Below are 13,032 nucleotides of genomic sequence, written 5' to 3' on the forward strand. Positions count from 1 at the left end.
AGCCCGAGACAACCCAGACAGTGGACGGCGGAGGAACCAGGGGCAACCCAGCCAGTGGATGGCGGAGGAACCTGGGCCAACCCAGCCAGTGGACGGTGGAGGAACCAGGGACAACCCAGCCGGTGGACGGCGGAGGACCCTGGGCCAACCCAGCCAGTGGATGGCGGAGGAACCTGGGACAACCCAGCCAGTGGATGGTGGAGGAACAAGGGACAACCCAGCCAGTGGACGGCGGAGGAACCAGGGACAACCCAGCCAGTGGACGACAGAGGAACCAGGGACAACCCAGGCAGTGGACGGCGGAGGAACCAGGGACAACCCAGCCAGTGGTCGCGGAGGAACCAGGGACAACCCAGGCAGTGGACGTTGGAGGAACCAGGGAGAACCCAGCCAGTGGACGGAAGAGGAACCAGGGACAACCCAGCCAGTGGATGCAAGAGGAACCAGGGACAACCCAGCCAGTGGACGGCGGAGGAACCAGGGAAATGATGCTGGTACAGGTTCTGCCGGGCAGGACATCCATAAACAGGCACTCACCTAGGCACTTGTTCTCGTGCAGCAGCCAGCCCTTCCTACACAGCACGCAGTCCGAGTCCGCAGGCCCCGTGCACTTACTACAAGACGCAAAGCACTCTGTTAAATGAGAAGAGAGAAAACCTCAGAATAAATTGATCAAGATATGCTCTACATTCCAAGGTACAAAACTGAAAATAACATAAGGTAGGGGTGTCCCAAGTATTAGCAAACAATAGTGCTGAGTTTAAAGAGAAGAGTTGCAGAGGTCCCCTGGACCACTGTCAATTCCCCCCAAAACTTATTTTCACATTCTCAAAGGGGATTTGTTGCTGAGGGAACCCTTTCTCCTTTGTGGATGTATTACCATCTCTACTAGGGAGTGATTTTACTATGTTTTCAATGTTTTAAGACCAGACTTCAGTTGTAAAACATGGATACACCTCTTACCGAATTTATACTTGAAAGAGACGCCTACCACATCCTACTTCAAAATAGAAATTGGGAATGGAGTCACAGAGCCATTTGAGGAGGCAGTAAAAAATGTACAACTCCTAAAAGGGCTTTAGTACATAGTGAAGAAACAAAAGTTTTGCAATCACAACTAGAGATTCAGACTGTTTGTTACAGGAAAAACATTTACCAAACCTGGCCCAGTATTATTTCTGAAAGGTCTTTAACAACGGACGATGGGCTTGGTTGTCAATGGAGAAATTTGGTCGTCAAAATCTTTGAGCAATTTTGAGCAAACATGAGACGCTCCCCGACCCTGCACACGTTCAGGAAGGACCTCAAGACCTGGATCTTCGACTGATCTGAAATCCGCTCTCCCCCCCCACCCTCCCCCAGCGCCTTGAGACCCTCATGGGTCAGTAGCGCGCTATAGAAACCCCTGTTTGATTGATTGATCGATTGTAGCAATGGGACAGGGTGCTAAGGAAAGAGAAGAGATGTTTTCAGACAGTAAATATTTCTATTCAGTTGTAGTTATGCCCAAGTCTTGCCTTGTCTCACACTTGTGAAGATTGAGGTCAGAAGCTATCAGAAGATTAGATGTGCCCGGCTAGGAAAAAGTACACGGCCATCACAGAGAGACAAATTCAAGTATACACTACAAGTTCAGCACCACGTACATTCATGGCACTTCGAAGAGTAGCCGCTGGCTACATAATAATCCAGGCTTATCCCAGGCACTCCTTATTTCTCTGAAATAAAATAACGTAATGGCTAAGCCGTTAAATCCATCACTTCTAGGACAGAAACAGCGCACTCTCGATTTTAATGTCACGTCGTTAACCAGAAGCCCGTATGTCATAACATTTTAGACAAAGGTGCTGCATATTTCTAGGTCTATCTAGTTAGTCGATAAATTCGGCGACCAATACCTTTAAAAACAAGCATTGAAAATGCAATAGGTCTCGCAATAGAAGAGTTTGACCTTTTTTGTTTTGCAAATGGATGAGTGGCATTGCGTGGATGAGTGGCGTTGCTTGGATGAGTGGCGTTGCGTGGATGAGTGGCGTTACATGGATGAGTGGCGTTGCGTGGATGAGTGGCATTGCGTGGATGAGTGGCGTGTGTGAGTGGGTTGCGTGTGTGAGTGGCGTTGCGTGTGTGAGTGCCGTTGCGTGTGTGAGTGGCGTTGCGTCGATGAGTGGCGTTGCGTGTGTGAGTGGCGTTGCGTTTGTGAGTGGCGTTGCGTGTGTGAGTGGCGTTGTGTGTGTGAGTGACATTGCGTGTGTGAGTGGCATTGCGTGTGTGAGTGGCGTTGCATGTGTGAGTGGCGTTGCGTGTGTGAGTAGCGTTGCGTGGATGAGTGGGGTTGGAATGCAATAGGTCTCGCATTAGAAAAGTTGTACTTATTGGTCTAGTAAATGACATATATTAATTATTTTTTGGTTGTTAAAATTGCTAAATTGATGGCTTTGTCATTTACAATGCCAATAGTTATAACTTTCGCGAATGTGACACCTATAGCATTTGGAATGCAACATGTTTTGTATTTACGTGACTTATATGGCAGCTCTGGTCGTTATGCCACATCTCTAGAGAGCAGGAGAGTGCAGCAGGGGAGAGGGTGAGGGTGAGGTGTTGAGGGTGAGTGAGGGTGAGTGAGGGTGAGTGAGGGTGAGGGTGAGGGTGAGTGAGGGTGAGGTGTTGAGGGTGAGGGTGAGTGAGGGTGAGGGTGAGTGAGGGTGAGGGTGAGTGAGGATGAGGGTGAGGGTGAGTGAGGGTGAGGAGTTGAGGGTGAGTGAGGGTGAGGGTGAGTGACGGTGAAGGTGAGTGAGGGTGAGGTGTTGAGGGTGAGTGAGGGTGAGGGTGAGGGATTATTGAGGGTGAGTGAGGGTGAGGGTGAGTGAGGGTGAGGGTGAGTGAGGGTGAGGGCTTGAGGATGAGGAGTTGAGGGTGAGTGAGGGTGAGGGTGAGGGTGAGTGAGGCTGTGGGGTTGAGGGTGAGTGAGGGTGAGGTGTTGAGGGTGAGTGACGGTGATAGATAGATAGACAGAGTGAGGGCGATAGAGTGAGGGCGATAGATAGAGTGAGGGCGATAGATAGAGTGAGGCAGATAGATAGAGTGAGGCAGATAGATAGAGTGAGGCAGATAGATAGATAGAGTGAGGCAGATAGATAGATTGATATATAGATAGAGAGTGAGGGCGACAGATAGATAGAGTGAGGGCGATAGATAGAGTGAGGGCAATAGATGTGTGTGTTTGTGTGTGTGTGTGGTTGTGTGTGTGCGGTTGTGTGTGAGTGGTTGTGCGTGTAGTTGAATGTGTGAGTGATTGTATGTGTGAGTGGTTGTATGTGTGAGTGGTTGTATGTGTGAGTGGTTGTATGTGTGAGTGGTTGTATGTGTGAGTGGCTATATGTGTGTATGGTTGTGGTTGTGTGTGTGGTGGGGTGGGTGGGGTTGTGTGTGGGGTTGTGTGTGGTTGTGTGTGGTTGGGTGTGTGGGGTTGTGTGTGGGTTTGTGTTTGTGGTTGTGTGTGTGGTTGTGTGTGTGGTTGTGTGTGTGGTTGGGTGTAGTTGTGTGTGTGTGTGGTTGTATGTGTGGTTGTGTGGTTGTGTGTGGTTGTGTGTGTGGTTGTGTGTGAGATTGTGTGTGTGGTGTGGTTGTGTGTGTTTGTGTGGTTGGTTGTGTGGTTGGGTGTGTGGTTGTGTGTGTGGTTGGGTGTGGTTGTGTGTGTGTGTGTGGTTGTATGTGTGGCTGTGTGTGTGGTTTTGTTTGGGTGTGTGGTTGGGTGTGTAGTTGGGTGTGTGGTTGTATGTGTGGTTGTGTGTGTGGTTGTGTGTGGTTGTGTGTGAGATTGTGTGTGTGGTGTGATTGTGTGTGTTTGTGTGTGTGGTTGTATGTGTGTGTGTGCGTGGTTGTATGTGTGTGAGCGATTAGAGAAGGATGTATGTGGAAGAGAGCAGCAGATCAGCACAGCAGAAGAGAACAGGGAGTTAAAGAAGGAGGCGGGTGGAGGAGACCAGCAGATCAGCACAGGAGAAGAGAACAGAGAGTTAGAGAAAAATGTGGGTGGAAGAGAGCAGCAGATCAGCACGGGAGAAGAAAACAGGGAGTTAGAGAAGGAGGTGGTGGAAGGGAACAGCAGATCAGCACGGGAGAAGAGAACAGGGAGTTGGAGAAGGGGGCGGGTGGAAGAGAGCTGCAGATCATCACAGGAGAAGAGAAGAGAACAGGGAGTTAGAGAAGGAGGCGGGTGGAGTTGTAGGGTGGAGTTGGAAAGTGGATTTGGATTTGGAGGGTGGAGTTGGAGGGTGTATTTGGATTTGGAGGGTGGAGTTGGAGGGTGGATTTGGATTTGGAGGGTGATGTTGTAGTTGGAGGGTAGAATTGGATTTGGAGGGTGGAGTTGGATGGTGAAGTTGAACGGTGGATGAAGGGCCAGAAATATTGGGGCAGATTCATTGACTTGGTAAACAGTGTGCTTCTGAAGGGCCGATAGGGCTGGGACAGAGTTGGTCATTCGTGAGACAGCTTGATGCTTCAAATGAGCCGGTAATATTGGGGCAGAGTCAGTGACTTGGGCGAGAGGGTGTTTCTAAAAGGCTGGTAGGGCTGGGACAGAGTCGGTAACTCGTGAGACGGGCTGGGACAGAGTCGGTAACTCGTGAGACAATTTGGTGCTCCTGAAGGGCTGGTAATATTCGGGCAGAGTGAGTGACATGGGCAGAATAAGGCTGGGACAGAGTCAGTCACTTGTGAGACAGTCTGATACTTCTGGGGAACCCAACGGGGTGAAGCAGCCAGCCTCAGAGGCCGTATGCTGACATCTTTGCTAGCACAGTAAAGCGTCTGCCCGATGTCATTGGTAGACAGACTAGTGCCAGATAGGGTCAGTTGTGGGGAGACACTCATACACCAGCACAATAACAGCACCATTTAATTAAATACTCATAGGGAAGGCAGTAGGCGCAAAGACAGGAGAAGTACACTAGGGACAAAGGAGAGGAAGGAAGAACGAAAACACTAAATTTATATTTAGTAACAACATATGAGTCCGTGGTGGAAAATAGAGAGTCTGTTTGTGAAATCCCTCACCAGCCCAAACACACAAGCACTATCTGTAGGTCTTATATTGCTGTCTGTCTGCTGAGGGCGGAGGGGCCAAGGTGGGCAAGCTTAGTGTGATGTTTTGGAGTGAAAAGCTCTGGCATTGCACGGAGGGGGCCGGGGGAAGCTCTGGCATCGTCTGCACCATATGCGAAAAGCAGGTCAGTAGTTGAGACAAAGAAGCAGCAGGATGCACAAGTAGCGGAACCAAGTGTAGGTTACAGGTAAAAGCTAGAAAAACAAACTGTAAGAAACAGAACACACTGTTACAAGTATTTAAAAGTTTAAAATTAAACTTATCAATGCCACACGAGCTGTGCAGTATTCCAGTTTAATATATCAGTACAAAAAGCGTGGCAAAATGTTTTTAAAAGCAAGTGGTGATTAATTGCTGTTTGTGCGCACATGGAGTTGGGGAAATGTAATACAAATTGGAGAGTGGAACATAGGTTGCAAGATAATACGTTAGCATTTGTTTTTTAAACCACATCCGCTGTTTCTTTTGATAGTTTGTATGCTGTTTGTTTGAAGAAGGCAAACAAAACGCATCGGGATTAGCTCCGAAGCATTTCATTTTCTGACCGCATCGGGGATTAGTGTGAAGCATTTAAAATAAGAAAGCACATACAAACAAAACATTTCCAAGATGAATACTTGATCCCAATAGGAGCAACAAAGCATTTTTAGACCGCATCGGGAGTTCGCGCCAAAGCATTTAACAAAAATTTTTTTCCAACCACATAGGGGAGTTATCGCCGAAGCATTTAAAATAAGCAAGCACCCACAAAAATATTAATACTTCATCCCAATACAAGCAACAAAGCATTTTCAGACCGCATCGGGTGTTAGCGCTGAAGTATACAACTTAAAACAATTTACAGAGCGCATTAGGGGTTATCACTGAATATTTTAAAATAAGCAAGCACCCACAAACAACAAACAGAGCTCATGCGGCGGAGGATGGAGGCCGTGGGTTCCATGGAGGTGCACAACAGAAAAGGCAGCACCGGTGAGGAATTCATCAGCTTAACTCGCAAGAGCAGCGGCAATTGTAAAAGAAAATGGGATTTGGGAGCCACTATGGACATGAGCAACCAACCCAGGCCCTGCAAGAGACCCGACTTTCCTACGAGCAGCGGGGATTGTCTCATGGGCCACAAAGATTAAATGAGTAAAGTTCCTGTGCCCGCACATAGGTACACCCAGTTAAAAGAGAACTGGATGAAAATATTTTTGCAATTGTAGAACACTTGCAGCTTCAAGTCCGATTCAACCTGAATACAAGAAACGTGGAAAGATGTCAGTGCTTTAAGGAAAGCTGGTGATTTTATGAAGGCGTTTATTCTTGGATTCCTAGTTGAAGAAGCAGAGCACTTACAGGGGGCGGAGCAGGGAGAGCGGCCTTTGAAGTGCACTTTACACGGCCGGCCGGCAGTGAAACTGAAAGCACGTCCGGCCGGCCGTGAAAGCCTTTGATGACGCAGCAGGGGGAACAGACGGCGAGAGGGTGTGAAAACACACGAGCACTATCTGTAGGTCTTATATTGCTGTCTGTCTGCTGAGGGCGGAGGGGCCAAGGTGGGCAAGCTTAGTGTGATGTTTTGGAGTGAAAAGCTCTGGCATTGCGCGGAGGGGGCCGGGGGAAGCTCTGGCATCGTCTGCACCATATGCGAAAAGCAGGTCGGTAGTTGAGACAAAGAAGCAGCAGGATGCACAAGTAGCGGAACCAAGTGTAGGTTACAGGTAAAAGCTAGAAAAACAAACTGTAAGAAACAGAACACACTGTTACAAGTATTTAAAAGTTTACAATTAAACTTATCAATGCCACACGAGCTGTGCAGTATTCCAGTTTAATATATCAGTACAAAAAGCATGCCAAAATGTTTTTAAAAGCAAGTGGTGATTAATTGCTGTTTGTGCGCACATACACATGGAGTTGGGGAAATGTAATACAAATTGGAGAGTGGAACATAGGTTGCAAGATAATACGTTAGCATTTGTTTTTTAAACCACATCCGCTGTTTCTTTTGATAGTTTGTATGCTGTTTGTTTGAAGAAGGCAAACAAAACGCATCGGGGTTAGCTCCGAAGCATTTCATTTTCTGACCGCATCGGGGATTAGTGTGAAGCATTTAAAATAAGAAAGCACATCCAAACAAAACATTTCCAAGATGAATACTTGATCCCAATAGGAGCAACAAAGCATTTTTAGACCGCATCGGGAGTTAGCGCCAAAGCATTTAACAAAAAAAAATTTCCAACCACATAGGGGAGTTATCGCCGAAGCATTTAAAATAAGCAAGCACCCACAAAAATAATATTAATACTTCATCCCAATACAAGCAACAAAGCATTTTCAGACCGCATCGGGTGTTAGCGCTGAAGTATACAACTTAAAACAATTTACAGAGCGCATTAGGGGTTATCACTGAATATTTTAAAATAAGCAAGCACCCACAAACAACAAACAGAGCTCATGCGGCGGAGGATGGAGGCCGTGGGTTCCATGGAGGTGCACAACAGAAAAGGCAGCACCGGTGAGGAATTCATCAGCTTAACTCGCAAGAGCAGCGGCAATTGTAAAAGAAAATGGGATTTGGGAGCCACTATGGACATGAGCAACCAACCCAGGCCCTGCAAGAGACCCGACTTTCCTACGAGCAGCGGGGATTGTCTCATGGGCCACAAAGATTAAATGAGTAAAGTTCCTGTGCCCGCACATAGGTACACCCCGTTAAAAGAGAACTGGATGAAAATATTTTTGCAATTGTAGAACACTTGCAGCTTCAAGTCCGATTCAACCTGAATACAAGAAACGTGGAAAGATGTCAGTGCTTTAAGGAAAGCTGGTGATTTTATGAAGGCGTTTATTCTTGGATTCCTAGTTGAAGAAGCAGAGCACTTACAGGGGGCGGAGCAGGGAGAGCGGCCTTTGAAGTGCACTTTACACGGCCGGCCGGCAGTGAAACTGAAAGCACGTCCGGCCGGCCGTGAAAGCCTTTGATGACGCAGCAGGGGGAACAGACGGCGAGAGGGTGTGAAAGCAGCAGGGGCAGGCAGGCGGCTGGGGGCATGTGCACGCGCTTTTAAGCGCATGCGCATTAAGCTTCAATTTCACGGGCACTGCAAGGAATCGCCACGATTCCTTGCAAGTTGGTTAAAGACTGTTTAAGCCCCAATAGTCTCGCAAGCTCGATGCGCATGCGCATCGACAGGCGAGACCTAAAAAGTGTATTTGTCATGACAGGGTCTTCCTTTCTTCTAATACCACTTTTTAAGCTTTTATAGCAAATAAATACAATTTCTAATTTCACCAGACTATCAACAATGTTTTGTAGAAGTTTTTGAAATAACTGTTTGGACAAAAAAACAAGCATTGACAAAACCAATCAGGCACTGCCATGCTACTGGCGTATGAACATGTTTTACCATTTTAGAGAAAATAAAAAGTTAGGATTAGGAAAAAGCACAACATTTCAGACACAGCGAGACTGAGGAAACAATTATGTATACAATTTAAAACAAACAAATGCTTAAGTATTTTTAGCTGAAAACAATTTGGTGAATTTTCTTAAGTGTGCCTTGATGCAAAGCCTGTGGAGGCTAACGGTGGCAGGAGATGAAAGTCGATATATAATAAGGAAAAACTGGATTTATTTTGAGCAACCCTGTCCAAGGACAGTTACTGAAGGAGACTGAAGCAAAAAACATTCCAAGTTTGTCTCTTCCTGCTCTGGCGGATTGGAAAAAAAAAAAACAATGTTACAAAACTGCTGTGAGTCGGTTTTCCTGCTCGCGAGGGTTACTGATCCTGCATTTGGCTCCGACTGGAGCAGTCATTACAGAAATTGAAACAAAGTGCCCGAGCAGCAATTGCCTGAGCCCAGCTCCCACAGCTGCTCCCCGGCCCTTGCCAATTCCCTTGCGCGTGCCCAACCCAGCAGCAGCCTGGCTTGATAAACAACATGCCTCGTGAAAGAAGCGTCACTTTAAACGGCTTGGACCTCAGCAAAATATTAACCACCTAGCAGGTACGTGTGACGCGGCACAAAGTTTGCGTGCTGCTCAAAATGGAGTGGTGAACACAAACCCTTAAAGCTTTACTGGTGCAAACAGCCTCTCTGCTCCAAATCTTGGGGCATATTATCAAGCAATGCGTTAAAATTATCGCCGTTTTAGCGGCAGAAAACTGCCGCTAAAGCGGCGATAATGGGCTTGATAATATGCCCTTGAGAATTCCAATAGAAGCCCATGTTGACACCAGAACCTGGGCTTCTATTGGAATTCTCAAGGGCATATTATCAAGCCCATTATCGCCACTTTAGCGGCAGTTTTCTGCCGCTAAAGCGGCGATAATTTTAACACCATTTCTTGATAATATGCCCCTAGGTGATGTATACCTAGGTAAAAATCTGATATTTAAGATAGCGGTCCCGCTAAAGTAAAACCACATGAACCACTGCTGCAGGTATTCCGAGCCACCTACCGTCCTCAGACAAACACACCCCTGAAAAACTCACCAAATGTATTGGAAAAGCACAACCCACTCCTGCAGCAGGCCAAGTCCATTGCCCACAGGACCTGCACTGGGCTCATGGTGCGGGGAAGTTGCCGTCACGATGCACCATTAACACCAGCCTCACTAAAAACGCTTCCCTTTCTCAGAGTTGTACTTCTGCCCCGTTGCCGTCACTTTCAGTATGAGGAAGTAAGCGTCACCGACCGCAGGTTTGAAACTGAGGCGATGTCACGAAAAAGAATGGGGGCTTTGGGTGGGTGGGGGCATGTGGGAGGAGACAGCGCTTGTAAAACAGCACGGGATGGGGTGCTGCCAATCAATGGAAACTAGTCCAGTTATTGATAGATGCCTCTTTAGGACACAAAAAGCCCAGGCCAATGAGCTTCTGAACCCGTGTAGAATGGTCTGATCTATTGGTGCCGCAGAGTGAAGCAAGGTAAGAATTCGGAGAAGACCAATATATTTTCCAATCTCCTACTCAATAAAAAAAGCTTTATTGCTTTGGTATCAGGTAGGGTCAGCAGAAATGCAGACTGCGAGATAGTAAGAGTAATTCAACGTCATGCTCTCTGCCACGTGCAGCTCTAAATTCAATTTGGGGCTTCAACTCAATTAAATCTCCCATGCACGCTGCAAATAATTAATCTAAAAATAATTTAAAAGCAAAACAGCACTTTAGCCCCCATGCTTTGACGCATACTGTAATTTTGGACAACAATTTAGGTGACCTGCCAAGACTGTGTCATGGAGTAGATCAGATTTTGGACAGGAACAATCCACAGGCAAGACTGTGCGATTCATATGAAAACTGAGGACTCGCAGCCGGCGTAATCAACATATTCTACAAAAGAGAAAAACACCAGTAGGCCAATTTTCACAGGCTACAGCAAACCTCACTTATAATCATAACAAGGGCACAGAGGGGGATACATTCTAATTGTAATAATTGGGGCAAGGATTCATTGAAGCTAGGCCGCCCAGTCTTTCTACAGTGTTTGGGAGCGCCTAATAATTGAGCACTCAGCCATGATTCAGCAAACCACATATCTATGCCACCGCCGCTAAGCCCCGCCCCTTTTGCCTTCTGTATCCCTCCCCGCTCCCGCCTCCCAGCTGCCCCGCCCACCCGCGCACTTGGCCATATATGGCGACCGTGCGAACGCGCAGCGTTGACGCGCAGCGGGCGCGCCGATTGTGCGCCGAAGGCGCGCCAAAGGTAAGCCCGTCTGCGCCCGTCCGCGACCGGATCGCGACCAGCGCCAGGACCCCTGGCCCCCACCGACGGAAGCCGACCCGACGAACCTACAGCGCCGTCGATCTCATCGCACTCAACACCGGCCGCATCCCAGGATGTCACCGAGCCGCCCCGAAGCACACCCACGGACCCTTCAGCTGCCACGCCTGCAAGTTCACCTGCATCCGGACCTTCCCTGCACCCGCCAAGCCGAACACCAGCAGCACCCACCTCAAGTGCATCCTGCTCAACACCCGCTCCGTCCACAGACACGCCATCGAACTCTGGAACCTCCTAGACGCCACAGCCCCTGACGTTGCCTTCCTCACGGAGACCTGGATGAACGCCTCTTCAGCTCCCGACATCGCCATCGCTATCCCAGAGGGCTACAAGATCATCCGGAGGGACCGCAACGCCAACCAGATGGGAGGAGGCATCGCCATCATCCACAAGAACACCATCCGCCTCACGACCAGCACCGACAACACCCTGACCACCGCCGAACACCTACATTTCCAGATCCACACCAACCCGAACACCACCCTCAGAGGCACCCTGATCTACCGACCCCCTGGACCACGCACACAATTCAGCGAGGACATCGCCAACTTCGTCAGCCCGCATGCCCTCCCCTCCGCTGACTACATCCTCCTGGGGGACCTCAACTTCCACCTGGAGAACAACAACGACCGCAACACCAGCACCCTGCTCGACAACCTCGCCAATCTTGGACTCAAGCAGCTGGTGTCCACCCCCACCCACCTCGCCGGACACACACTCGACGCAGTCTTTTCTTCCAGCGCAGACATCGACTTCAGCCACGCCACAGAGCTTCAATGGACGGACCACAGCTGCGTCCACTTCACCTTCAAGAGAACGACGACCCACCACCACCAGCAACAGGCCGCCCGCAGAAGCTGGAACAAGATCACAGCAGACCAGCTCGCCACCTCCCTGAGCCAGCACCCTCCCGCCAGCTCAGCGAACCCCAGCCAGGCCGCCAACAACCTCACTAAGTGGATCAGCAACTGCGCGGACGAACTCGCCCCTCTGAGGACCCCGCCCAGCAGACCCGGCAGCAAGAAAGCACCGTGGTTCACCGTCGAACTCAAGAGCTCCAAGAAGAACTGCCGAACCCTCGAGAAAGTCTGGAGAAGGGAACCTACACCGGACAACAGGACCTCCTTCAAGCTTGCCACCCGGAAGCACCACCAGCTGATCCGCGCCGCCAAGAAAACAGCATTCAAGGATCGGTTGGACAACAACGCACACAACAGCAAGGAACTCTTCAACATCGTGAAAGAGCTCTCCAACCCCAGCGCAGGAAACAACGACATCACCCCATCGCAAGACCTCTGCAACTCCCTCGCGTCCTACTTCCACAACAAGATCACGGACATACACAACAGCTTCAACAACCAACCAACGCACACCATGACCGAACAACCACCCCCCACCACCACCCTCCACGCCTGGACCCCGATCAGCACCGAAGACACCATCCGCACGATGAACTCCATCCACTCCGGATCACCGACCGACCCCTGCCCTCACCACGTCTTCAACAAGGCCGACGCTGTCATCGCACCCCACCTGCGAGACATCATCAACACATCCTTCGACACCGCCACCTTCCCTGAGAGCTGGAAACACGCCGAACTCAGCGCTCTACTCAAGAAACCAACAGCGGACCCCACCGAACTCAAGAACTACCGCCCCATCTCGCTCCTCCCGTTTCCTGCGAAAGTCATCGAGAAGACCGTCAACAAGCAGATGGCCGCCTTCCTCGAGACGAACGGATCCCTCGACCCCTCACAGTCCGGCTTCCGAGCCAATCACAGCACCGAGACCGCCCTCATCGCCGCCACCGATGACATCCGAGCCCTGATGGACAACGGAGATACAGCGGCCCTCATCCTCCTAGACCTCTCCGCGGCATTCGACACGGTCTGCCACCGCACCCTAGTACAGCGCCTCAGCAACATCGGAATCCAGGACAAAGCGCTGGAATGGATCATCTCCTTCCTCGACGGAAGAACACAGAGAGTCCGCCTACCACCGTACAAGTCAGAGGCCTCCGAAGTCATCTGCGGCATCCCTCAAGGATCATCTCTGAGCCCCACCCTCTTCAACGTCTACATGAGCCCCCTCGCGGCCATCGTACGCAAACACAACCTCAGCATAATCTCCTACGCCGACGACA

General features: G+C 49.5%; 1 protein-coding gene across 1 annotated transcript in view; it reads right to left on the reverse strand.

Annotated features, from left to right (window-relative positions):
* CRELD1 (CRELD disulfide isomerase 1) overlaps positions 1–13,032 on the reverse strand; it is a 100,237-nt gene that overhangs the window by 14,318 nt on the left and 72,887 nt on the right. The window contains exon 7 of the mRNA XM_078661837.1: positions 538–633. Within this exon, the coding sequence (XP_078517963.1) occupies positions 538–633 (96 nt within the window). The remainder of the gene's footprint in view (positions 1–537; positions 634–13,032) is intronic.

Source organism: Lissotriton helveticus, chromosome 9, assembly GCF_964261635.1.
Source record: "Lissotriton helveticus chromosome 9, aLisHel1.1, whole genome shotgun sequence".
Classification (NCBI taxonomy): Eukaryota; Metazoa; Chordata; class Amphibia; order Caudata; family Salamandridae; genus Lissotriton; species Lissotriton helveticus.